At 38.4% G+C, this 27950-nt stretch overlaps 1 protein-coding gene across 1 annotated transcript in view; it reads right to left on the minus strand.

The window, feature by feature from the left end:
* Window positions 1-1049: 1049 nt before the first annotated feature.
* Window positions 1050-27950, minus strand: part of LOC101481408 (vasoactive intestinal polypeptide receptor 2) — a 77233-nt gene continuing 50332 nt past the window's right edge. The window contains exons 5-13 of the mRNA XM_014410203.4: window positions 17412-17509; window positions 17162-17294; window positions 14790-14940; window positions 13771-13831; window positions 11505-11574; window positions 10030-10121; window positions 8051-8180; window positions 7911-7952; window positions 1050-6717 (exon numbers count right to left, since the gene is read on the minus strand). Coding sequence (XP_014265689.1) covers window positions 6547-6717; window positions 7911-7952; window positions 8051-8180; window positions 10030-10121; window positions 11505-11574; window positions 13771-13831; window positions 14790-14940; window positions 17162-17294; window positions 17412-17509 — 948 coding nt within the window. The 3' untranslated portion in view covers window positions 1050-6546. The remainder of the gene's footprint in view (window positions 6718-7910; window positions 7953-8050; window positions 8181-10029; window positions 10122-11504; window positions 11575-13770; window positions 13832-14789; window positions 14941-17161; window positions 17295-17411; window positions 17510-27950) is intronic.

Here is a 27950-nt window from a genome sequence, read left to right on the forward strand (position 1 = left end):
GTGGTGTTTATTCTTCATTACCACCCAGACAAATATATATAAGCTATTTAGTCATCCAAACATGATCAATAGATCCAGTTTGGTGAGTGAAATCAGCTGAAAAGACTTTAGCGCACGGCACTTGTATTCACGACTAGTTTCTTCGACTAAAGCGTGTAATCTACACACTAATTAGTTCAAAAAGTCCTTAAAGCAGAACATTCGGACTTTTCTTCAGTTGAATTTTAAACCTTTTAAGCAATGTTAAAAAAATCGAATCAATGCAACACGGCTCTTTACTCTGACTGTAAGCAACCACATATTGGTAGAAATTTTATTCACGACTGTTCCTCAAACACAATATACAATATATTACAAGTCATGGCAAAGATCATGTCATTTGCATAATATGTCTCTTCCATTTTATTGATCTAATATTTCTATTTCTTTGAAAGAATTCAGTATTTGTGTCTGAAGCATGAGATGAAATCCATGATGCATTACTCTAATTAAAATCTGTTACATGTGAACTTCAGCTAAGGAGTCAGAGTGACCACAGTTCACTGCCCATGCTGTTTTTCTCTTATCTGATGAGAGGAATTCATCCTAATTAGAGGGCAGATAAAGGACATTTGTTAGACAGCATTGTGTAAGATGATTGGACCACCGATACAGTCTGTTTGTTTTGACAATAATATCATTACTCAAACAAACATTCATCTTCATTGCAGCTTTCAGATTTTAGCAACGTATAAAAGAGCAGTTCGAGACTACATACCTTCACCAACACGAGGCAGGAACTGAGTCCGTCAGTCTGGATTAGCTTCTGATATTTCCAAGACATCAAGACAGTGTGCCCAATTAGAATTTTAATAACCCTTGCACTAAATATATATATGAAAAAGAGTGTAACCCAGGATTTCATAAGCTTGTTATGATGTGTTTACTTGATAGGTTAGTAAGCGTCCACTGTGAGAAACCAAAGTTGTTTTAAACAACTTTTGCTTTGTTCTGATCAACCTTCAACCGCTGAAACTTTATAAAAGACTAAATAAACCAGAAGCAACAAAAGCAGTGCACAGAATCTGTTTATTTTTTTAATTTTCATTCAAGCTGTGCTTCCATTTCAATGTCCTTGTCACATGTTCGGATGTCTTTTAAAAGAAAACAGTCACTAATTTCCAACCACATCAATCAACAATGAGCTGCAAAAGAGTTTTCAACAGGCTAAAAATAATAATAATTGCAACATTTGAAATGTGCTGAAGGAGAGACTGCTTTAACACATTTTAGGAATCTTCTTTTGGGCTTTGTGAACCACAATGGAGAACTGCCTGCTTATTTGGGTACCAAATAAGAAAACAGGTAAAGGTAAAGACCAATTCATGGTTTCTGCGGACTAAACTCAAACAAGCAGATCTGAACATGTCATGTGCACTAGCAAAGGAGTCTATCGTGAATATGGTGAAGGCTGGATATTTTTAAAGTTCATTATAAAATGTAGTATTCCATAAATGGATACCATAAAGTACACTCTTTGTGTGAGCTGAAGAAGCCAACACATCAAATTTTAACCTTTGATGGTGTAACGGTGCACAACCTGTTTTTTATGTGCAATATTGCTAGAAGAGACAGACACAACCACACACACAAATAGCAACCAAAAACAAGATGTGGAAGTGTCATCAATAAAATATACATGGTGGAAATTTATGTGGTGCAAAAACCAGGTTTTTATGTAAGTTTTTTGGCACATATTCCGTTGTTTCCCTCTGAGGACCCAAAATTTGGGCTGTGCATGAATTTCCTCACAGCTGGCTATGTGGCCTCTTCAACATGGAAACCATGAACTGGCCTTGAGTCAGACTCTAAAATGAATAAATTATAATAAGGCCAGTAGCTACTGTTCTCAGGTGGAATAAAAGCTTCCACGACATTTATACAGCTAGGCTCATTCCTGTTTGAGATGAAGACAGTATCAGCACTGAAGGGGCCACCAACTGCTGGGATACGCTTTAGATTGTGTAGATCAGGAGTCTCCAACTCCAGTCCTCGAGAGCTACTCTCCTTCAGCTTTAAGATGCATCCCTTTTCCAACACAACTGAATCGAATGATTGGCTTGTTACCAGGCCTTTGCTAAACTTGATGGCCTGCTGAAGAGGTAATTCAACCATTTCATTCAGCTGTGTTGGAGCAGGGATGCATCTAAAATCTGCAGGACCAAAGCTCTCGAGGTCTGGGCTGGTGTAGATACTATAATGGGTTCAAAGATTTTAAAAGTAGTTTTCAGAGTCTTTGAATCACTTGAGGCTATTAGTAATGATGATAATTACACAATTTGCAAGCTTTTGAATGGTTTTGGTTCAGATTAGTTTAAGGAAGAAATGGATAAAACCAACCCCAGTGACTTCAAATGATTTTGAACTGCAAACAAGTTTGGCCCAAGTGTCTAGAATTTTCAATGTAATAAATGTTACCACCCAGAAATCATGTTCCTATCATTGAGGGGACAGACAAACAAGCAATATTAAATAAAATGCAAATTTCCAGAGAGTTACATTCACACAGTGCAATGCTTACAATGGTAGCCTTTATCAATCATCTTTTGCATGACATTCATGGTGTCTAAGTACAAATACATGTGTTCAGTCGACATGATTCGTAGCATCACGTCAGTCAACATTAAATATGAATTCACTCGGCAAGTCAACACTGTGTGGTGTATATGGTTTTGTAGACTCTCAATCATTTGTAGTCACATAGATGTTAAATGACACACTGAGTAACATAGTGACATCTTTTAAGGTACTTGGTAACACTTTCATTAAGGCAACAGCTTTGTTTTGAAATTACAACTGAAATTTCTGTACAATTAAACAAGTTGTTTAGTTAAATTAATCGACATTGATTTCAATAGATGATCACTTGTTTAAATCGTTATTTAAACATGACCAGGTACAGCTTGTTAAGTGGGAACATTTACTTATTTAGTTTCTGTTTAAGGACCAAATAATTTTTTGACAAAATCAGCAGCAGCTGAGCTAAAACCTTAGTATGGACACCTGTACCCACCTGCTACTAAAACTGTTAATAAATATCTTAGACTAAATGATTGCTGTGTTTTTGTTTTGGTGTGTGAGGACATTTCATCTCTCTTTCAAGACGCTTGTTGGGTTGAGTTGGGAGTGTGGGATGAATTGCCTGGTGGGGTTCTTAAGACTGCATTCTAGGTTACTGAGACCTGGTGTTTTAAGCCGCCACCTCTGTTTAGTGCTAACTGTTTACAGGAGATACAGACGGCCTATTTTACTCCTGTCACAGACACAGATGAGTCTGTCCTGTTGAGCTGGCTCTTTATGTTGTACCATGCATCTGACTGGTTATAGGTGGATGACAATGACGAAACAGAGGGATGATATTTCTTCACAAACCAAAAAGTAATCCAGTAATCCAAGGTAACTAAATCCAAGTACTTAAAACTACCATGAAGTGGATTACTAAGAAACTACAAAGACATGTTACCATGAAGAACACAGTTGTCGTTATCTATACTATTCAAACATGCTTTATCTTTTTGCCCCCTCTTTTTTTGTCATTTCCTTTTCTGTTCCTTTCCAAATTTTTAACAAAGCACCATTTGCACCATAGACAGTGAATCCATGCTGCAAGTCTGCTCTTTAGGCATCTCCCTGTCTGTCTAATAAGTTCCCATAAAATAAAAGCATGAATAAAATCCCCAAAATAACTCTTGAAAGAGTAAAGCATCATACATTACTAGTAATGTAATATATAGTATTTTGTATCATCTGCTGATATGCAGAGGATACCATAAAAATGTAATAAATAATAATCGCTTTAAAAACAAAACAGAAATTTCAAGACTCATCTCTGCCTCAGTGTTGTTCACCCTGCAAAACACATTGAAATAAGTTTGGACAAATATCTGATCTCCTTCTAAGTTCTTCAAATTTTATGGACCAGATTATTTGCTGCTGCAAGTATGACTTTACCTCGATGTTTATGTGTATTTTATTAACTATATTTTGTGACACAACGCAAGAACTGAATGCTGATTTAAAATATAGGGACACACACATACACTTAAATTAAAGGTTTGAAGAGGAAACTACTAAAAATAATTCTGTATGCCTTAAATCAAGTGTCACCAGAACTTTTTGTATTGTGCTGACCATTAAATACAACATGTTAAAGAAAAATATAGCACATTGCAAAAAGCAAAAGTTTTCATTTTTTCGCGTTTTGTCTTGACAAAATATACAATTAGAATCTACAAGAAATCACACGTTAACAGCCGTTTACCAAAAGCAATCAAAAAAAGTCAAACACTGAGGATTTCATGCAACTACCACAAAACACTGGTTGCATGAATAAAACCAACATAAAGTAAAACATTTCATAGTTACTTGTATCCACCAGGCACTTCTGCATTAAGTGGTGACGGCCTGGAGGTTCTTCTGCTGAAACACATTAAATGTGTTTTGAAGCGAATTTCTATCATATAAACCTCTTTTTATGTAAGTAATTTTAAAGACATTATTTCCCAACACAGGCTCTCACGAACACGTCATCTTGTTAATTAAATGACATCTTTAAAGTGCTCGTCTGTGTTGTGTCTTTAGAACAGGTCACCGAGCACTGTGCCAAAACCATCAGAGCATGGATGAAGAGTTTGGAGCATGCTCAGGACTTCTCAGTGACAGCAGTTTGTTGACTGTGCATTAAAATGAAAGTGTTTTGGAGAACAGTTTGGATTAAAATTGGTACAAAACAACCCTGTGTTTACCAATGGTTTTGTTTTGTTTTTAACCATAAGCCCAGAAACACTGAGCTCATGTGCTGACCTGGGTCAAAATTTCGACTTATTCTTACCAGTAATTTTAAGTATCAAATGGGTGGGTGTGGCCACTGTGGACTAGTAAATGATTCACTGAAGTGACAAGTTGTCACCTTTCCCTGTATATTTGTAAAAAATCAATCATTAAAACTGACCTTTATGTGAAATGGTTCGAAAAAAAAAACTAGGAGAAGCTTATTAAAAGAACAGCTAGAGACACTAGAAGTAAAAACCTAATGTTTAAAAAAATATTTACAAATCAATTTTTACAACTTTATTTTTTTTTTAAATTTACATAACCAAGTTTTTCTATTTAAATGATAATAAATGTACTACCTATGGCCTCCAAAAGGGATAACATATGCCCAAATTTGGGTTTGGAGACAGCTGTGGTAAAAAGGCAACAACAATGACTTGGTACTGGAAGCAAATGCTGTGTTAAAGTTGGGTTTGGACACCAGCATTTCTCACAGATTTTTGGAAATATTCCCATTAGGACCCAGTATGCAAACACAACAGCAACTGACAGGAGGGTGGCGAAACACAAGAGGCTTTAATCAGGAATTTGATAACTTAAGGTGCTTTACAGAGTGACAGCCAGCTAGGAGCACCAAACAACAGGAGAACATTTGGAGGCTAAGAGTCTATTTTTCTAAGACAAACACCATGGAGAGGGAACAGATGGACTCAATCAAGACAATAATGAGAATAGGAAATTAAAAAAGATTGGAATTAAAATCGACCACATTAAGATCATTCTTTCAAAGCAGGGATTAAACTGAAACAGGGTGAGGAACAAACTCACACAGACACCTGTGATAAGGCTGGGAGAACACAGGAGGCACATGGAAAAGGATTGAAAACATATAAGAAAGAACTAAGGTGAGTAGTTTTGCGGGATTTAATGACAGGACTGTCACTTTGCTGCGTTATTGCATACAGCATGCACGTTCTGGAAACTAAATCCTGACACGGCTACCATGAATTTTAGGTCAGTATCAAACAAAAAAGTATTGCAAGGTTTCCCATAGCCAATCTATTATATTTTACAACATGGCTCCAAAATGACAGCTGGTAAGACTGCAGCACAGTATTACCAGCGGTGTTAAATCGCACAGCAGGCAACAGTTATATAAAGATTTGTATACTGAAACAATCACCTGTTTTGCTTTCTGTTAAAGACAGCAAAAATGGTTCTGGGTTTTTTTGCATTTTTTGCAAGAGCCAATTTAAAGTCTGCAGCACCTAGATCATGCTGTTTCTATTACACGTATATGTTTGTTCAAAAATATAGATTTCAATGCATGCAACATTCAAGTATATACATTTTATATCTCATCTGTGCACAAAGTTCCAGGTAAAACAGTTTAAGGACGTTGCACATGTTTTTCTCTGCTCACGCAGCAGACATCATAGCATAAAGACTGCAAAAAAAAAAAAAGGCTCTTAGCAGCAAACACAGTAAACCTCACTGGACAGATCTGAAAAGTTTTTGATCCACTAATGAGAAACTTGAAGGCTTGCAGAGATTTGTAAAGCTAAAACCAAAATCTGCACTACAATGATGTGCAGGTCCCACCCTTGTGGTACTTCATCTCAAAGTAATACTTTTTTGTATTTTCCTAATAACTTTGTAAAACTATTGGACCCAGGTCAATCTTAAGACTGCATTTTTTTGTATGTTTGTTTGTGTGTCAAAGACCTCGTGTTCTCACAGCACCGAGGTCTCTGTCTGCAGAATGGACTGGGTTCTGGAGTTGCTGTGAAACTGCACCATGTGCTGTGAACCGTTTCTGGAGGCGAAGGTGTTGTTGTGGCGATTCCTGCTCAGACGACAGTTCAGATACATGCTCCGCCATTTTCTTTTTAGCTCACCTTGAACCTTCAGGAACAGGTAAAATAAAAAAAATTTAATCATTTGGATCAACTAAACACCAATATAGCTAAAAAAACTTGATCCAGTTAGTCAATGCATCTCATCTGCCACTTCTGGGGGATACTAAAAAATGGGAGACACAGCCTTGTGTGTGTGTGTGTGTGTGTGTGTGTGTGTGTGTGTGTGTGTGTGTGTGTGTGTGTGTGTGTGTGTGTGTGTGTAAATAATTTGATCCATTTGGTCCAGCAACATTTGGCATGATTATGTCTGATTATCTGTGTGATCATCTTATATAAGCCAGGATAAATCAGCCTGCTTAGTTGGTGGAAAATTCAGTTTCCCATTCCCCAGTTTCAGTTGGAGCTCGGGGTTGCAGAATGGTGGCAAGAAGAATGCTGTGAGACCAAATTTAGAAAATCTTTCTCAGCATTTGCATCAATGAGCACCTTCCACTTTAGGAAAAGAACAAGGAAAAGATGCTTCCTTGTTATTTTGTATCCAGTTGATCAAATTGCCTGAGTGGCATCTTAAATCTATAAATACTTTCCTCCTTTTTGATATCTGCCATTCATCTTTGTTTTTCTTCATATTCTCCATGAGTATCTATGGAGAACATAAAACTTTGCTACAGTTCAATCACTACCTCATTCCAAATATTAATCACACATATCAGTTACATGCACAGTAATTATTTGGGATCCCGGGCAGCTTCTAACTGATTGAGCGGAACTTCCTCCATCTGTCAAATTCACCACTCACCAGTATTTATGATAATGTAATGGAACACATCATGATACATCCAATGATTTTACATAAAGTCAAAAGGTGTGACAAATTCAGCTGACACAGTGTAGCTAAGTTTATTAATGAATGGAGTCTGACTGGCAGATAGAAGGAGGACACTCAGCAATCAACACTTTGCAGATTTTAATTTTAAACACTTTTTAATAAACGAATATAAGGAAAACACGTTTTAGCTCCAACAAATGTAATTTATTAAATGTTTCTATGAAAGTTTGACAAAATTAAGCAAAACAGGCACACTATCAGTTGAGTATAGAAACATTCATGGATAGATTTTCTATTTTGCCTCACAGAAATCACTTTCATTCAAATGTTTTACTGTTTAATCAATTTGGCTGCTCATTAAAATGACTAAATCCATACTTTGTATTTTATCAGTTCACCTGATAACTTACCTCACTGTTCAGGAAACAGTAGAGAATGGCCACGACCAGACCCTAAAAAAACAAACACTTAATGAAGTAAAGTTTTTTCAGAAAAGTTTCAGAATCGCTGCTTTAAAGGATCAATAAGGTGAAAGACACTTGTTCAGCACCTGAAAAGATCCAAGGGCAAGGTCAAAAAATATTTTATAATCTTCTGCGATGGATTCACTGAGAGTCACGAAGACCACATAGTGGATGCCAAACAAAGGAATCAGCAGGAGTGTGGATTTGGCCAGCCTCCTGAGAGAGAAACAGTCATATACAATTATTTTATGATACAATTTAAGAATAAGACATGATGCAGTGTTTCTTTTAATTGTTAATTACAAGACCGATGCAATAAATCAGTTAAACATGGATGACTAGGGTGCCTAATTCGTCTGACACGGATTCTTTTGTAGGTGGTCCAAACATACTTCACCATACTCTGCTCACCTGGGCCTTGCAGCCTGTAAAAACAAGCATCTGTATTCACTCTTTCTGCTGTCTCAGTGTTAAACATAAAAATACACCCAATGGTAATGTGAGGCAGTGAAATAGTGGAAAGATCTAAGGAGCTTGGAAAGAAAAGCGTCTGGACTTATTGAAGTTGCTTGAAGACGTTTCATCTCTCACTGAAGTGTCTTCAGTTCAAAGCGCAAATGGAGGAAAGTCACAGATTTATGTGGACATAAACAAAGAAGCCTGTCGGACTTTTTTAAAACTGAGCTCGAACTGTTCTCTTGAATTGAGATAACTCGCTGCATCTGCTGTCCAGGGTTCTGCTGGGAGGCTCACACCATCAACAAATCTGATATCAGAAGTAATCTTTCCAAAAACCCTTTACATCCCACTGCAATCAGACTACTAAATGCACCCATCCATCTGTGCTCTAACACCACGCTTGCTCATGAGTATGGATTTATTTCCAGGGTGATACCAAAGTATTCCCAAGCCAATTAAGCCAGTCAGTTGTAGTGTTTCCCACTTCTGCTCCAGGGTCTCCTCCTGGCTGAACATGCTTGAAAGTCCTCTGCTAATTTGTCTTTATTTATTATTTTATTTATAATATATGTTATTCTATTTCTTTGTGTATTTATTGTATGCACATTCCTCTTTTTGACTTGTCACATTTTTGTAGGACTTTAATAAATTCTTAAAACTTTGCCATCAACCTTCTTTTGTGTTGACATCTTCAGCACTGCTGCTCCACGTAGATCAAGGATCTGTTCACTACACTTTGTTGGCTGTTTGGCATCAGTTTGGCTCATTTAAGGAACTTTCTTGGATACAATTCCTATTTGTCTCTTTCACACTGTGATTATGAGTTCATAGAAAACCCCATATAAAAATAAATTGACATTGTTGGGCAAAGCCTTTCAACAGTGGAAATCTCAAAAAGTAAGAAAGAAAAGTTGCACTTTTCCACGTGGCATCGGGATACAAGCGGACAATCAAACTGCTCATGCAGCACACTCCCAAAGAAAACAGTAAAATCCTCTTTTCCTGCATCACTCCCAAGCTGTCAAGTGTCAGCTCAGTCTTCACCTACACCAACAAGAGATCCTGCAGTGAAACAAATTGGGCTTACCCACCACCTCTCGCCACTAAATCGTGGATCCCTGTGGACATGAAGAATACCTGACAGCTCAGCACGAGTAAGATTTCACCAGAGAGGAAAACTGCCTGAAGATTAAACAAAGCAAAGCCTTAAACAGACACTAAACTGCAGAGAAAATGTGGCTCCATAAAGGAACAAAGGTTCCCCCCCGTTTCATAAGAGAAGCATCCTGAAACGCTGTCTTGTCGAATGAGCGTTAGCATCACTCTTATCTCAGTCAGCAATACTAGAGGATAAAAAATGGTCTTGGTGTCTCAGATGATCATGTTTTATACTTTGAAGAATTTAGCTGACTCTTTTATCCACAGCAGCTTTTACTGACTGAGCAGGTGTCATTTACTTGATGACACAACAGTTGACACAACCTGTCACCTTTTGTTAACTTGGCTTCAAGTGCATGTTGGAAAAAAATGAAAATATAACAAAACGAGGATCCAGGAAGGCAGAGGTGCGGTTTCCTTTGTGCTCATGCATCAAATCGAATCCTACCTGTACTGTGATTGGTCATTGCCGCCCACGTCAGGACACCTCAGCTTCTGAACCAAGATCCGAATGATGCAGATGAACTGAATGAAGTTTACCTTGGGGGGAGTGAAAAAATAACTTATAATCCATAAGGGGTGATTTCTATTTTGCTGTGTTCGATACTTTGCCACCCACCAAATCCAAGAAATAGGAGGTCATGATATAAACGCAATTTAAAACAGGAAGGCCTTGTTCTATATAAAAAGCAGCCTACTTAAGTCTTTTTTTAAAAAATGAGGGATTTGTGTCTCATCATTGAACAGAGATTTTTTTTGCTTGTTAGGCAAATGTATAAAGTTCTTCCTTAAATACGTAAAAAAAAACAGACTGAACTTGTTTTCTGTTCCAGTTATTTTCTGTTGTTTCAGATCTTTTTTAAACATTACAAATGGAAATATTTTTGCAAAAACTAGCAAAATATCTCTATCGCTGCATAATGCCATCATTCTAATGTTTAGTGTTATGTTTTTCCTGCTAGCTAAAAGGCGATCATCAGAGAACTTCTAATATAATCTAGAGCTCCTGTTCTCTGGACCTCTGGTTTCTTAGGTGAAACAGTCCAGAATGAATGGGATCCTATGGTGCTGTAGTCCAAACACAGACCTTTTGGCAGGCAAACATTTTCCTCTCACACTTCTCATCATGTCTGTGACAGAAGAAGGTGACAAAATATAGTCCTGAGGAAAGAAAATATTTTCACAAGACTCTGTGCAGAAATTAAGAGAGTAAGTATCTGCCAGCTGGTCTGACCACATCTATAAAAACAGAAGTTTTGCTACTTTGTTGGTCTGGTGTATTTGTGTGTTAACAATATGCCGCAATCTTCTCAGGTTAACACCTTGAGACATGAGGTACTAACACATCACACTGCTGTTTTTGGACATTACACAGAACGCTTGGTCATGAGTATGAACTTATTTAAGACTTTCTTTCAGGTTTTAAAAGATCTTAAAATCAAAAGGCTCACAAACTCTAACACTTTAGTGAAATATACCGGGAGAAACAACTGTAATATCATCCGGTAATGCTGTTCGCTGTCTTCTTGATACATTTTATTTTTCTTCACGTGTAGCTGAAATTGGAAAAGGACCGATTTTAAAAGACTATGTACTTTAAATACAGATCATTTCTGTAGAATGTTATGGAATAATTTGAAAAATATATGGATGTATCAATGGGAATTTAGAAAATCGTACTAGTGAGATCTGAAACATTGCCATAGGTTTCTAAAGGGTTTTGTATTATAGTCCAAAACCAGATTTAAAAAATGTGAATAAGGTCAAAGACAGATATTGTTTCACATGACGGATTTATTTGTTTTCCACTTTATGTTTTCAGTATTTGTTTTTTCTAATCAACCAGTTTTTCATTATAGGCAACTGAATGCTTTTTTAACCAATACGCAAAATCTGCATGTAAAAATGAAAGCAATGGCTTACCATAATGGAGAATCCAATTGGTCCGTTGATCACCCAGTTGGGTATGGGTTGGTCATTTGTTTCCCAGCACCTGAAGGTCACACAAAAATATGAATGTAATAGTTATGTAAATATTATATATAACAGTAATAAAAAATGGGCATTTTAAAAAACAGAGGAAGTGCTAGTGGAGCAATAAATGTAGTTGAATCACTGCAAAAAGTACCATAAGATGGAAAGAACCTGGTCTTCACTGCTTAACTTGAGCACTAGTAATTTTTCTACAAATTTGGAGGAAGCCAGATGGTAATAGATCCCATCTTACTGACTCCTTTTGTGAGAAAACATAATTCTAACTCTATGTTTGATCTCTACTAATGAAGCTCATTTCTGCTGCAGGCAATCCTGTGACCTTCACTTAAAGTCCAAACCTTTACGTGGGGCGTAGATCAGCTAATAAACATTCCAGTTTATAGTGACAGTGTCAATATTATAACTGAACCTCCAATGTGCCAATCAATCTCTTTTGATTTCACCTAGGTAAAAGGGTACAAGTTTGAAATCTCAAAGTTCTTTTAGATAGATCACAATCCTGAATGACTACAGACTTGTCTCAAATCCCCACCACCACCACCACAACCATACCCCAATTAGGCAATGCTGTTAACCTGGCACTGCACTTCATCCTCCAGCACATAGACCTCCAGTAACTTATGTCTGGTTATTTCTGTAGACTTTAATTCCTATCAGACTCTCAGATCTTTAGTAACAGATCTCCCCAAGGCTGTGTACACTCTCCCCTGCTTTTCTCCTTGCATACCAACCGCTGCACCACCAGTCACCAGTCTGTCAAACTCCCGAAGTTCACAATAGACACCACCCTCATCAAATTCATCTCAAGGATATGTGTGAGGGTGCACTGACAACCTTATGACCAATTCAGAGACAACAGCCAGGAGCTCTGTGCTGTTAAATCAGTGGGGATGATTGGGGTCTTCAGGAGGATCCCATGCCCAACATAAGCCTGCATGACTGCCTGTTGGATACTGTAGGTCTTGGGAGATGAAGACTTCAAAGTTGAGGCAAAACATCAGCTCCCTCATTACAAGACCACAGCAGAGGATGCACCTCCTGCAGCAGCTGAGGAAACCTAAACTCTGAAGTCAGTGCTGGGATACTCCAACTCCTCCTCCCTTCAATCACATCCTCTGGCAGGAGGCTGCGGTCCATCAGGACCAATACTGCATGGTACAGTTTCTTTCCATCTTTATCACTTTATTATTAATGTTAACACTCCCATAATCAGACCATTAAAATCTTCACAATGGACTCCATTGCATGCCACAAATACTGAGTATTTTTACAAAATGTATATGTTCTTATGGTTCTTATGACCAAAACCATTTTGTTCATTTGGGTCAAACTCTTCACTCTCTTAAGGTCAGCGTGTCTTTGGGGGTAAAATGACACATTTAAATATGACAGATTGTCCTAACAATTAAATATTTAAGCTTTCTGGATATTTGGATGGTATGGTTCAATAAAATAAAAGTCAAGGAAACTAAATGACTCACTGTTGTGACTTAGTCTCAGTCTTCTTCTTGGCTTTGGTAATGAACTTAAAACTTAACAAATTTCATTATCATTCTCCTCACACTCTGGTGTGATGTCCTTACTGTCCTTTGCTATCAGACCCTGCCTCAGTAATTGTTATAGACTTGTTTCAGAAGCTTGTTTTTATAGTTCGCCTACACGGCATGACTCATAGATAATGAGCTGCAGTGCCAGTTGCAATAACGTGCAACAAAAGCCAAACGCCACCAGGTTCCTGTGATGACATCTCAAAGCAAACCCTGTCAGCTAAATTATCCAATAAAGTGCACTTTGACATGTGAGATATTTCTCTTATTAATTGAAAAACTGGGGCCCCTTCCTGCATGGTAATGAATAACAGTCTAATCAATAAAATGCAATTTGAGGCCCTAACGAAAAAACAGAGGCAGTGGCTGTTGAATACCAATGCATGCCTCTCTTTAATGTAACTGGAGCTGCCTAACTTCTGTCAACCTTTAAAGGAGAATATAATAAACAGCTCCAGAGAGAGCATGACACATAGACACATGTCAACTTGAAGAAAAACAAATTGCAGACAGACATTCAGTCAGAATGTAAATCTATTTAGTAAAATATAATCCATGAATGTTTAACAGACTTTATATAGTTCATAAATAACAAACCTGGATCGCGTTTCTATGGTGATAACTCACTCTCTGATTGTTACACTTACCCCGTGTCTTCCAGATAAATCCTCGTTATCACCCACGCAGACACAAACACAGTGGGGATTCCTGTCAACAACCATGAAGTATAGAAAATATTATCACATCGTGTTTGCATTTCTTATTTTTTTTATTGCTAGTTACGATTTAATCTTTCTGAGTAAAGTAATGTGAGTTCCATCCATGTATTAAGACTCTAAACAGATTGCTTCAGTGTATATTAAGGCTTTTAATTGTTTGTTGATAAATTCCATCTCAAGCTCAAAACTAGACGGTGTTATACTGTCTTTCAGAGGAGGAAAAATGGAAATAAAAGATGAACATTGCTTCTGGAAACTAACAACCAGCAGGGGAGAAATCCTCTGTTTGGGAAAAGATGTCCCATGGGGATTACCATGACAGTTTCTCAGTCAGACCTAATCTTTTCTAACATCTGGTTTTAAAATACCAAGAAGGCAACAGCAGAAAGGCTCAGTTCAGTTATTATGCAACTTCACTAAGGTCTCTTTTCCATTAGTACCTAATAGGATCGCCTCGCCACGACTCGACTCGGATTGGCTGGCTTTCCATTACCATCGAGTAGCAGCAGCACTGCAGACCACGCCCCACCGCAGTTAGCTTCAGCATTAATGCACAGCTTTTACTTTGTACTTTTTCCCTAGCAACCAGAGGTTGTTGGTGGTTTGCCAACCAGTCTGTGTCCTTGTTTAACTGAAGCCAAACCACGTTGAGCATATATGAAGTTTCTCCTTTTCCTTTACCTTGAGCCATTTGGTGAACTTGTAACTTTTCAGTCAAGCATTATATCAAGTTTGAATCCGTAGGATAACAAATGTAGCACGGTATTGTTGAATTTGAGGGAAAAAACATTTGGCTTATTTGCTTAAATAGCTGCCTAAAGTAATGAGAGCTCTGATATCTAATCAAAATCATAACTAAGCTGCTAAACCTGCAGCTATAACAGAGTGAAAGCTCCCACGTGGCCATTTGACTCAAAATCAAATAAAGAATAAGAAAATGTACCTACCCCAGCCGATGAACATGTAGACAATAAAGTGTCGATTTTCCGAGAAAATGACAACCAGCAGAGTGTGGAGGTACAAACCCTCCACCAGCAGCCAGAAGAAGTTGGCCATAATGAAATACTGGAAAAACACCAGGCTGGCTTTACATCCCACCTAAAGAGAACACAGAAAGAGTACAAAGATGTTAAATAGGCTTTGTGTATACTTAAACTATATAATATCAGCCTTGACTGTACATCGCTGACTGTATGTGGTTAATTGTAACCATGAGCACAGTGTAGGATAATCATGTATTTATACTTAGTATTCTGATATGTGGGTATACATTTCCATTTTTCCACTGGATCTGTCAGAGAGTTCACCCAGAGCAGATTATGACGTCACAAGCACCGAGCAGATGAGTGCATAAAGGTCAGAGTGCCCTGACAATCAGGGTGAGTGGAGGAGGAACGTCATGAGGGAAGAGTCAGGCAGCTACTGAGGCAAGGAGAGGATCAGATGTCAGCTTTCTGCTGTCAGTTTATTAGCTGAAACTAATACAACAGTCATGAATTAAAACCCGCCTTCATGAAGGTATAACTGGATGATACTTTTGTGGTGTTTCTGGTTTAAAGCTAGTGTGTTTATCAGTCTGTGTAAAGCGCATCAGTGAGCATACATACATACAGAAATAACAGAAACAGGTTGCAAATTTTGTCCTTTATCTTTTGCCCGCCACACTGCTCTGAACAAGCTGCGATCTTCCTAAGTCGGGATTTATAACGTATTGAAATGAAGCAACGGGTAATGGCGCAGATCGGTGAAATATCCACCGTGTTCTAATCCAAGAGTATGACTGTTGTTATCCTGTCAGATGCATTTGGTGCTTTTTGCATTGACAGAAATATTAGCGATAACAGACTTCATCTAGAGACAGAGAAAGTTTGCATCGCCATAGAAGGTTCGGAGGTGGCAGTTTAAGTGCCAAGTTTGCCAGACAGAAAACTCAGTAAGGCATACTCCTTTCTGGAGAAAAACACCCCTTGTGCAACATCAGCCCTGCAGAATGAAAGACCTGCAGTAAACATACTAGGAGTAGGTCTAAAATTGGAGTTGGTTGTGTCAGCCTGGGAAAATTGACATTAACATCACTCAAGTGGGAAAAGGAACATGGAAAATAGGCAATAACAAAAAAGTTGCAGAGTTACTGATGCCACACTAAAACATTGCAGATAAATATTTGGTTGATTGCATGAAAAATTAGATCAGTGCCAAAAATCTATTCAAATGTTGACTGTGCATTGTAATATGGTTTTAGGTCATAACAGTTAATTGCTATCCAAATAGAATGATCTAGTTTATAGTAATTCTAATAAATCAGGCAAAGCACCCGGTAAAATACAATATCCTTGTCTTTGTAATGTCCAGGTTATTTTCATGTTCCAATTTTTTAAAGTGTACTAACGCAACAAAGTCGGAAGAATCTCATTCCAAAATGGGAAATCCTACTATCCAAGGAGCACATGGATGCAAGGTTAGAGCACACCAGAGCACCAATGCCAGGGATACCGAGTATCTGTGAGACACCTGTAGCTTTGACAACATTGTATTATCAATGCTTTGGCAATGAAACTGGGCAGCAATGCAGGCTTTTCTATACACATCAGTGCTGGGTAACTTATAAAAACAACAGTGTAACACTAGGGCACAGTTTCACATACTCTTGCTCACTCACTCAGCACAAAAGTGTCTATTACGCAGTGAAGATGGTGCACAGTTTGCCCCACAGAAGCTTTAAGGATTTTCAGGCTTTTGGATTTGCTCCCATGTTTGTGTGGCTCACTGTATATCCCGGGTGTATTAGGAGGACTGGGTACCAGATTACAACCTAACTCCTCGTGCCTTTTAATGAAAGCTGCTCAGTGGTGCATGCAGTAAAGCTTTTTTTTCTTCTTGTCCACACTTCTTCCTTGATGTTCCGCATGCTTCCACAGTTTTAGGACCAGAAAGCACGCAGGCTACTGGCCCTCTCAGCTAAGCAGATAGGGAGCATGCGTGACTGGCTGTTGTCTCACCGAACACATGAATGGGCTAACTGCCAGAAAATTCTGCAGAGCCACCTTCAGAAAATGATTACTTGAATCTGAAGAACAAACTGTCACAGCAGAACGTTTGACAGTTTGAGATGTTAATTTCATATCTGAAGCATGCAGACCTAATTCCCATTTATTATTTCATGCTTTAAACTTTGTCAGGCTTTACGCTGAAACATTTTTCCCGTTGTGACAGTTCTGCTGTTAACACATGAGTGTGTAGCTTTCTGTACTCAGTGCTGCATTGTTGGCCTCCCTCGGGATATGACTCTGCTCGCTGAGGACAGAGGTGGTGACCTCACCAGTGATGGCTGGTTTGAGCAGTGCGAGTTTCGGTTGAAGAGGATGTCGTCTTTCACCAACACCGCCACGGCTCTCAGAATGAAGGAGAAGAAGAGATTGAGGTGGATGTAGTTTCTGGTGCAGTGGAGCTTCCTGCAAACATGTTGGTAATGAAAGAAATGTAGCATAGTGCAGTAAATGTTAAATAAAGATGCTACTTTTTTTTATCTTAATGTTCTGATTTAATAATATTTTAGTATTCAGTCTTACCTGAATAGGCAGAGGATAGCGCACCCTGTAGTGAGGGCAATTAAAGACAGACTGTGACCCAGAGTGTACAACGTCTGCACGACCACGTAGAAGACCAGCTGCAGACAAAGGGGGGAAAAGAGCTTTTGTTAAATTATTAATGCATGTATATCATCCTTAACATATCACTAAACTGGGCCTCAAATTGAGGTGAAGATTGTGAAGCATATTACATTGCCAAAAGTATTTGCTCGTCTGCCTTCATGTGCATGTGAACTCGAGTGACATTCCACTCTTAATCTGCAAGGTTTAATATATCAGCCCACCCTTTGCTGCTATAACAGTTTCAACTCTTCTGGGAAGCTTTTCCACAGGGGTTAGGAGTGTGTTTACTGGATGGCTCACAGTCTTGGGGTTGAGGTCAAGCCTGTCATGCTCATCCACAGCTTTATGGACCTTGTTTTTTTGCACTGGGGCACAGTCATGTTGGGACAGAAATGAGCCATCTCCAATCTGTTCCCACAAAGTTGGGAGCATGAACTCCCAAAAAACAACCCCACATCATGATCCCCCATCCACCAAACTTTACGCTTGGAACAAGTGCAGTCAGACAAGTTTTGCATCCACCAAACCCAGACTCATCTTTGGACTGTCAAATGGAGAAGCACGATTGTCACTCCATTCTCCACTGCTCTAAAGTGCATGGCAGCATGCTTCACATTGTTGCATCTGATGCTTAGCATAATGCCAGATGATGTAAGGCTTGGAATCAGGTGCTCAGCCATGAAATCTTATTTATAGAGCTTAAATATAACTATCCGTTGTGTTGCTGAATTATGAAAAATCAAAAATAACTGATGATTTCCAATGCACTTTTATGTAGTTTGAGGTCTTTTATGTAAGTAACACTTACATGTTTTTTATTACAAATACTAAAGCAACAGAAAAATAATCACATAATTCTTGAGGGTGAGATGGGAACGTTTTCCAGTTTTAGATGAAATGACTCTATTCAAAGGGAGATTTGTTTGGGCAGCGTGAGACAGAACCTAACACTCGGTGTCTCACACCAAAAATGTGAGAGTTGGCAATCCTGCATCAACAGCTGTCAAACTGCAGGCAAGTGTAATCACAATAAATCACTTTGATTTAACAGAAATTCTGGACAGAAACATACACAGTATGTGGCTGAATAAACAATGATAAAAGTGCTTTAAACAAATCAGTGTTTTGAAATTTGGCGTAGACACAAGTACTGACTAAGTGTGTGTTTAATTTGAAGATAAGATAAGATGTGCTTTATTCCTGGGAAATTCCAAACTAGCTCAATAAGGAATGATTTACCATATCAGTGTTACCATTCCTGATATTTGCATGCTTCACATGTGTTGTACTTATTTGTGTTTGTTTGTTTATTTGTTTATTTATAAGGAACCCCAATTTGTAGCATTATTTCTGTTCTGTTTTAGAGAAACCTTAGACAAGATAAGAGTTAAGATAATATATCATATTACAGAAACAATAATTCTATTAAATTCAAACTTAATCTAATGCTGACTGCTTTTATTATTATTTCAACTTTATTAAAAACTGTAGATCTGATGATATCAAATTTGCTCTGAGGAAGATTTGTGTCTAAATCAAATGAAAAAGAGGACGTTAGTGACAAGAGGGGGTGTGGTGGAGAGAGCACGGGATTAATAGAGACAGAGTGAGAGAGGCAGGACAACACAATGGGCGATTCAGCTGCACTATTCGTGACCCAAAACGGGTCACGAATAACAAGTGAACAGGATGAAGCTGCGGTCACACAACAGTAGCCAAAATATATGAACACAATGGAGGACAGGTGTTTCAATTCACAGCTAAGTTGTTCTCCGTGTCAGGAAAAAAGGCACCAAAATTTAAAACTGAAAACTAATTTAGACTCTGTGATTTTTAGAATCTGCACTTGTCATCAGCTCACATGAACTGGTGCACAGTTTGATCCATACATTTGTAAGAGAAACTGAAGCCCTACCCCATACCCTAAACTTAGCTAAAGACGTGGTGAGGACCATAACCATACACAGGAGGAAGAATCTAATCTCGAATGCTTGAAACACTCAACAACAAAACTAACAAAAGGCAGGAACAAAAGGGTTTGCACAAAACTGGCAGGAGAACCTATGAATCCAACAGACTAACCTAACCTTAAAAACTGAGGAAGAAGGAAACTGACAAAAGTTAAGGGCCGAGTTGGAAAAGCTGACAAGGCTGAAGAACGGATGATTTAACAAAGAAAACAAAGATTTTTATTTTTTTTCTCCCCCCCTTTCTCACTGTCCCTCTCCCCTTCTGTTTTTCCTTTCCTTCCTCTTTCTTTCTCCCTTTCCTATCTCTCACTCATGTCTGTCCCGTCTGTAACATCTGAAAATAAAATATAATAAATAATAAAAACAAAGGTCGATCAAATGGACCAATACGGCAATGCCACGATGATCCATTTGGCAAAGTAAATCCATTGGGTATCCTTGTTGGTCTTCAGACAACAATTCTGATGGCTAAAGAACCAAATGGGACAGGCCAAAAAAAAGAAAAAACAACAACAAAGAAAACGCTTTTTCCTTCATATCAAAAATGGGAAAAGGTTAAAAGATTTAGTTTTTTCCAGTTATTCAGGAAGAATACTGAGTATACTGAAAAGTACATTCATATATATTGAGTAGTTGGTTGGGCTCCTTTATCATTAATTATTCATTACTGTATTAGTGTGGCATCACATGGAGGTGATCAGCTTGTGTCAAAGCTAAGAAGGTATTGAAGTTTACTTTTATTGTAGCATTTAGCTTTTCTGTATGTTTGTCAGGTGTTTCTTATTTTCCTCTTGACAATAATCCATAGATTTTTCATGGGTTCAGTAACATTATAGTCAACAAACTATGTTGCGATAACTTTGGCACTGAATGCAGGTACTACACCCTGCAGGAAAAGGAAATGTCCATCTCCATAAAGCTTGTAAGCAGAGGGAATCATGACGTGCTCTAAAATGTCACGGTAGATGAATGTACTGACTTCAGATAAAACACAACGACCCGGCCACCATCAACACCAGCTGACAACTAGGAATGTTTAAAGTCCGGGGCCCAAATATCTCTTCCACTGCTTTACCACTCTTCCTCCAGAATCAAGGACTGTGACTTGCAGTCCTGTCTGTGAACAGCTCTCTGTGGACAGCCAGCCATTTAGCCAGGACCTTCTTTGGTTTAGCCTCCATATTGTGGGATGCAGTGATCAACATCTGGACAACTGTCGAGTCCGCAGTGTTCCCAATGACTGTGGTTGTGTGTACTGAGCTAAACTGAGAGATACATGACATTTACACTGTTTTAATTTGCTGAAACTCTAAATTAAATATTTCAATAATTTTAAATAACAGAGGCAGGCGAACCGGCAGAAACAGAGAGACAAGACAGAAGACAGCGCATGCAGGAAACACTGGGGGAAATGCTAATAATACTTCTATTGATTATATACAGCAAAAAAACAGGGTCAAAAAACTGAAACTCTGCAACACTACAAATAGTCATGGGAAAAACAGTTAAGTCAAGACTAGAGCAAAGACGCAAAATATTAACAAAACCCCAAATGTCAACATAAAGTACTCAGGACTACGAGATATTAACTGTATGAAACAAATCAGGTTTCCGATATGAATCAAGTAGCTACACCCCCCAACATGTTGTTGTTGTTATTTGTTATTCCATGTTTAGTAGTAAAACGTAGTCAGTATCTATCTCTGTGTCTATCGGCAATTAGGGGCTGGTTATCAAATAACTTCCTGCTTCTAAATACTGATAAGACAGAGTTGATTGACACCGGCCACAAAAATTTCAATACTTGTCTCAAAATTTTATCTTGAAAATTGGTGACTATGTCATAAATTGCAGGGACAAGGTTAAAAACTTAGGCGTGTGGTTCGCCAGGGTACTGTCGTTCGAATGTCATGTAAAAGAGACAACAAAGACCGCCTTTTATCACTTAAGGAACATTGCCAAAATCTGTTTTATCTAGCGACACTGCAGAGGTTCTTCTCCATGCATGTGTGTCTTCACATATCGATTATTGTAATGCTCTCCTTTCTGGGCTACCAAAGAAAGGTTTTAGAGGTTTACAGATGTTGCAAAATGCAGCTGCTCGCATTTTAACTAAAACTGGAAAATTTAAGCACATTACCCCGAACTAAAATTCCTTCATTGGCTACCTTGTCAGGTTCAAGCAGATTTTAAGGTCCTGCTGCTCACTTCCAATTCTTTAAATGGTTTGGCGCCTTCATACCTCCCCGACCTTTTGCACCTTTATGTTCCATCCTGTCCTCTAAGAACTTTTAAAAGGCCAGGATTCTGGCCTTTTAAAAGTTCTTAGAGCCAGAAGACTATAAAAGACTATTGAAGAGTGTGGGGTTTTCTTCTCGTGCCCCATTTTTGTAGAACAACTTCCCTGAAGATATTAGACAGACATGCTCTGTGAAGGTTTTTAAAGCTGATTGAAGACCTACTTGTTCACCGTTTTTAAATTTTTATTATGTTTTTAACTTGTTATTGTGTTTTTAACTTGTATTGCTATGTGTCGCTTTTATTTATTTATCTCTTTATTTTCAAATAGCTGTACAGCACTTTGTTTGAAAGTGCTTTATAAATAAACTTATTATTATTATTATTATTATTATTATTATTATTATTCTGAGTCACTGCTTAAGGGGAATTTGACTCAGTTACTTAATGACGACACATTAATAGACATTTCACCCTAAAAACAGGAAAACTGCAGGTGGGTAGCAGCGATGTGAAACAATAGACAATTACAAAAATGGACGAAATCACTGTTGGCAACCCAAAATGGGTGGGAAAATACCAAATGATAGCAAAGATTACTGTTCCCAGATATATGACAGGTTCAATGCTTTAAAAAGTTACCATGGCAAAGGGAGTTTGGTCCACTAGTGACTGTCAACTACAAAGCAACAGGCAACACAGCCATGGAGGAAGGGATTTCTGATCTATAATGCTGCCAGCCACCAGGGGGTGCTGTACTGGTTTTGCTTCTGGTAAGCTGGCATGTCATCCCTAATATACTAATGCTAATTTTGCTGACATTCAGTTGGAAGCATTTTAACCAGCACTAAGCATCAGAACTTATTTCACTGCATCTTATAGTGGACTTGACTGTTTGTACTTCACAGCAAACTCTGCAAAAATCAACGTCATGGCGGCACCAAGGGAAATAAACAATGAAGCAAAAGATAATTTGAATAATTTGTTGAATAAACTTCATGAGTAAAGAACAAAGAGAAGAAAGGAGCTGAAAGTATTTTATTTCTACTCTATTGTACTTTATGTGGTGTGTTTATCACCCACTGCTGTTTGGCAGTTATTTCATTCTCTGCAGTACATGTGGTCTGTATTCTCTGTAACCTCCTGACCTGCTTTCAGCATGGATTGCAAAATGGCTTGTAATGTGTCAGCGTTAATTAACTGGGTCAAATTCCTTTTACTCTGTAATTTAGAAAAAGGAAGCAGTGACAGGCGATTTGACCTTTTTTCCTTCAACCTAGCGAAAGTTTCATAAAAGCAAAGACCCAAGGACAAATTCCTGCAACGAATTATTTGTACAAGAATGAAAAACTGACAAAAGTGATGTCTTAGACATTAGTTTAACCCACAAGAAGTGGGAGGTGTAACACAGTTTAGTGTTTCAGGAAAGAACGTGAAAAACACCAGGAAATTCTAACAGAATTATAAAGTAAATAATGAAACAACAATACCAGAAAATTTACACAAAATGTGTTGTTGTGGACATGTAACTGATTACAAAGAAGCAGGTGGGTTTCATGCAGAAATGTGTCTGGTCTCTCTCCTCCTGCGTGATCACGAAGCACAAAATTATTAATTACAGTCTAATTTTAACATTCTGTTCATTTGTGGTCTGATTTTTTGGTGGATAAAATATGGGTCTTTGTGTTTGAGCACAGATGTGATGCAATAAGGCCTTTGTGTTTTGTAGAACCCCATTATACCCTTAGTGCTGGAGGAGAAAAGCGAGCAACATTTATTCTTGTTTGAAAGATTTTAGTATCTGTTGCATTACAAAAGAAAACAAAACAAATGAAATCCGACCATACATGGCCCGTCACAGGCTCCCACTCCCTGCCTCTCTCTTTTCGTCTCTCTCTCTCTGTTTGCGCTGTTATCTTGTTTCCTCAGAAAAAGATGCTGTAGGTTGAATTTCTTCCACTGGCTTCTTTCGGCAAGAACATCAAAGAGTGTTTGTTTGACGAGAAGCCAGGATGCCAGACTTCAGTCAGAAAGGGAAGGTCCAGTCCTGTTCGGGAGACGTGTCCCAAACCATTTATCATCACTCCTCCTTACCTCAACCACAACTGTGCCTCTTCACAGGGTTCCCACCCTTCTAGGAATTCTTTTTTTCCAGTGACACAGGGCACAAGAAGTTGGATGGAATGTTTTTTTCTCTGTGTAATAAAATGGACCATACCATGTTACATGAAGTTTCCCTTTTTAGCTCACAGCTGCTTTGCCATGCTGCAGTAACATAACTCAAATCCTTGTTCATAAAAGTAAAAAGTGTTTGTTTTTCTGAACACTGCATCTGCTAATCATAAGGAAACTGTTCAACATTTCTTCTGCATTTCATGATAACACTGACTTCAGTTTAAAATAAGTCATTGAAATGTAGATTTATACAAATAAAAGTATGTGAGTGCCTCTGGTGTCCGATGCCAAGTGCAAAATTAGATGTTTTTATAATCATTAAACTACAGTGACAGTGACTCAGGTTGTATTACCATGAAATAATCTTGATTCTTGTTTCCCGCTGAGTTTCAAACCTGGATTGCTGCCCGGGTGCTGCCAAACTGCAGCAACAGCGAGCCATGCACGATGCACGATGCACTTCAGCGTGTAATATGGTTTAAATGGCATTTCGCTGCAATATCTCCAGTATATCGTAGACAGATCGGATCCAACCGACACTTGGGAACTATAAACAAAAACCTTTACTCTGTCTGGAAAAGCATACAAAGAAAGATATTTTTCCCCTTTATTTGGTGAAGTCTTGATATTTTAATGAAATTTTAAATAGACTCAGCTGAATGAAAGGTTTTTAAAATGTTATGGTTTGACCTTGAGTCTTTGTGAAAATCACAAGGACAGCCGGGGCACTACTTGTCTAGTGTGGGATGACCTTGTAATATAGAGATTTCTGTGGAAGGATCATCTTCAAAAGTAGATTACCTTACCTGTTGTAACACGTGCTCATGTCAATTTCTATAATTAGTGTATTCTTATTTAAAAAGGAAACTCTTATGTAATTCCTTATTTTCTTATTCCTTATTTTATGTCATCTACTTACTGTTTCAATGGCTGCTGCCCAAAATAAACTTGGACAAGGTTTCAAATATTGATGTCAGTGTATGTGCGAGTAATCCTTATGAGCCCAAACCTCAGACTTCTCTGAACACGAAACAGTTACAGACATTTCTTTTCTACTCTGGGCTCTATGTTAAATAAGACATCTCAGATACACAGCCCTGGCTGTGCACACAGACTTTCTGTTTAGTAAGGAAAAATGTATATGTATGTCACTATATGCAAATTTGTAAAACAGATTAATATCTAAATAGAATTCATTCCTTTGTTTGGACACAGCAAAGCCCAAACATCCAGGTGAAGAGTTCATCAGTTCATCAGCATTAAACTTGTATTTCTAAAACTACAACACTGACTATGTGTGAAAACGCTACAATAAGCCACCAGAAAAGATGCGAATAAAAAACAGGCATCATTTAGCTGCTTTCCATCTTTTTCTTTCTGTTTGCTTTTTCCCCAGTGAGCTGTAGTAAAACCTGTAAACTACTTTAATCAGTATTCCCATGTTCAAAATTCTCCTGCATACTTTACATTAAAGACTAAGGAGCTTGGACAGAAAAGCATCTGGACTTTCCCAGCTCCTTAGACTACAATGGCTTGGATGACTCAGAACCTTCACAGACATATTGCAGTTTACATTAAAGACACTTTTTTGGCAGCTGCCTGAAAAACGCTGGATTCTTTTTCCCTTTTTCAACTTTCAGTGAACAGTGAGAAATAAAACAGAACATTTCTCTTCCTTTATAAAGTAAAACGTCTTTGATTTTAGCTCAGTTTAATTACGCTGCAAAAAAAATGTATGACTTCTGTCCATGAGACATTCCCAACCTACCAAAGTGTTTTTAAGTGAGTGAATGTGTATTGGTTTATTTCCCCCATAGGGTTTTAGTCCTAATCCCTCTCTTGTTTGAATTATAAAAGCTCACTTTCTATTTATGTTTTGTTAAAATAATGTTAAGTTCTCAGGTCTTTGAACCCTTTCAGACACCTGCTCAACCATTTCTTTCTTTGATATGCAAAATGACAAAAAGAAGATGGACAGCTGATGCGACGACAGTGCCGCATTATTCCCGAGTACCTCTCTACTCCCTACTGAAGACAAGAAAGACAGAAAACCACAGCAAGGGAAGAGTGTGAACCGAGAAGCCGTGCAGAGCCAAAACTGAAAAGAGAGATGGATGTACAATTGCACAAGCACAATGGGCGATTCAGGATACACAGAGTCGAGACCCAAACTGAACCACAGAAGAGTGGAAGAAGAGGGGAGCAGCAATTACCACAGCAGAGGCCAAAAAAGGCCACACTCAACACACCAAAAACTCCAGTTTGGTGACCTGTCAGGACGACCCAAGCTGAACCTAATTGTAAAGGAAGTCATTTGGCATCTGTCCTGCAAAACTATTGTTTAATCAGCATTTCAGTAACTGTATTTCAATATGTAGTTAAAACCTTAAAATGTTCCTGTTGTGCAATCAATTTGATGTCTGTGTAGGATGAGCAGGGAACCTCACAGACGCCTGTTACCTCTTAGTTTGGTTTGGACTACATCAATTAAATACAGTGAAGCTTATGCTCAATAAGGAGGAAGTGTAATCACTCATCTGCCTGCTTTCCCAGGCGTTAGAGTGTTTGTCTGTTCTTTACATCACTACCACTTTCCCACACTGGCAGTCTCAGTACTGACATCATTACTCTCATCTAATCATGTTAGTGCACATCTTCTTTGAACCAATCAGCTCAAAGAAGGCGTGCAAGACTAAGCCTAGTGTAAATCCATGTTCTCTATCATCCTTCCTCCCAGACTCTCATTTCTGCAGCCCACCTCCTCCCCATCTCCACCTCACAGACGCCTCAGTCAGAGCTCCATCCATCCTCAGTCTTCACCAACAGCATAAAAACTCGTCACTGCTGGAATTTTGTTTTGTCGTGTTGGGTCATTGGAACCTAATCCCCTTATCATGAAGTAAATCCTGTTCAATTCTTGCAAGTGACCTTATTGAAATAATATATACAATTCGCTGCCTTCCACTGTAACATAAGGAACTGGAACACATGCCTACTTTTTACTACACTTAGGGGTTTTTCCGAGCACAGTGCAACTTCTCCACTTTCCCAGTTGTTTGCTATGGCATTGCCAGGTTTTTACACTGTGCTAAAAGAACGGAGCATCTTTTTTAGCACTAAGTGTTTGGCTATTTTATTTCAGGTCAGCATCTAGTGAAACACTGCACTCCACATAATCCTCCTCCTCTGTAAATATCCATGTCTGTGATAGGTTTGTAGCTTGAACCCATCCGCTGGAACGTTGAAGGCAATATAATTACACTGCAAAGCAAGACACAAGTAGGCAAGCTTCTTCATGTTTCTCGTGCACGGGAGAGAACCGGACAGGCACCGTTCCTTCGCTTGACCCCAGTTGCTCTCGTCCGTTCTCCCGTACCACTGTTCTTTTATTGAGGTTACATGAATATGCACAAGTTCATTAACATATGACGTCTACATACACACAAAGAGTACCTTGCCTGTGTGTGTGTGTGTGTGTGTGTGTGTGTGTGTGTGTGTGTGTGTGTGTGTGTGTGTGTGTGTGTGTGTGTGTGGACTGCTGATCAAAGGGTCAAACATCCTTGGTCAGGAAGAGGGTAGCCTCCCCCTCACCCTAGATGGTTCATCCTAGATAACACGGTGAGGAAGTCCTGCAGTTCATCTAAACAAAGAGCACTTAGACTAGAACAGACGCAACTACGTTAATCCTACCATAAAACAATAAGACACGGTATGACCTCTCATGCTCCCAAAGTGCTGTCTAATACACACAAAGTTTGCAGACTATCAAGGATCAAAACCTCTACCAATCTACAACTAATTACAAAACTCTAAGCATATATAAGTAAATATTTCTAAGCATAAATGACAATCAACAATACAAATCTAACAGTCTGCCCAGCTGAGATCCACAAAGTATCATAATATTGATGTAGAAAGTTCATTTTTTGATGATGAATCATTTGAAAATGTCCAGGGAGCGATGGAAGAAAAACAAGACGCAGTTAGAGTGAGCTGTTAGATGAAGAGCTGCAGGATATTGGCTGCATACCTCCAATTACTCTGTGCCATGCTGTTTGCAGACACATGTCCT

Source organism: Maylandia zebra, linkage group LG18 (genome assembly GCF_041146795.1).
Source record: "Maylandia zebra isolate NMK-2024a linkage group LG18, Mzebra_GT3a, whole genome shotgun sequence".
NCBI classification, from domain to species: domain Eukaryota; kingdom Metazoa; phylum Chordata; class Actinopteri; order Cichliformes; family Cichlidae; genus Maylandia; species Maylandia zebra.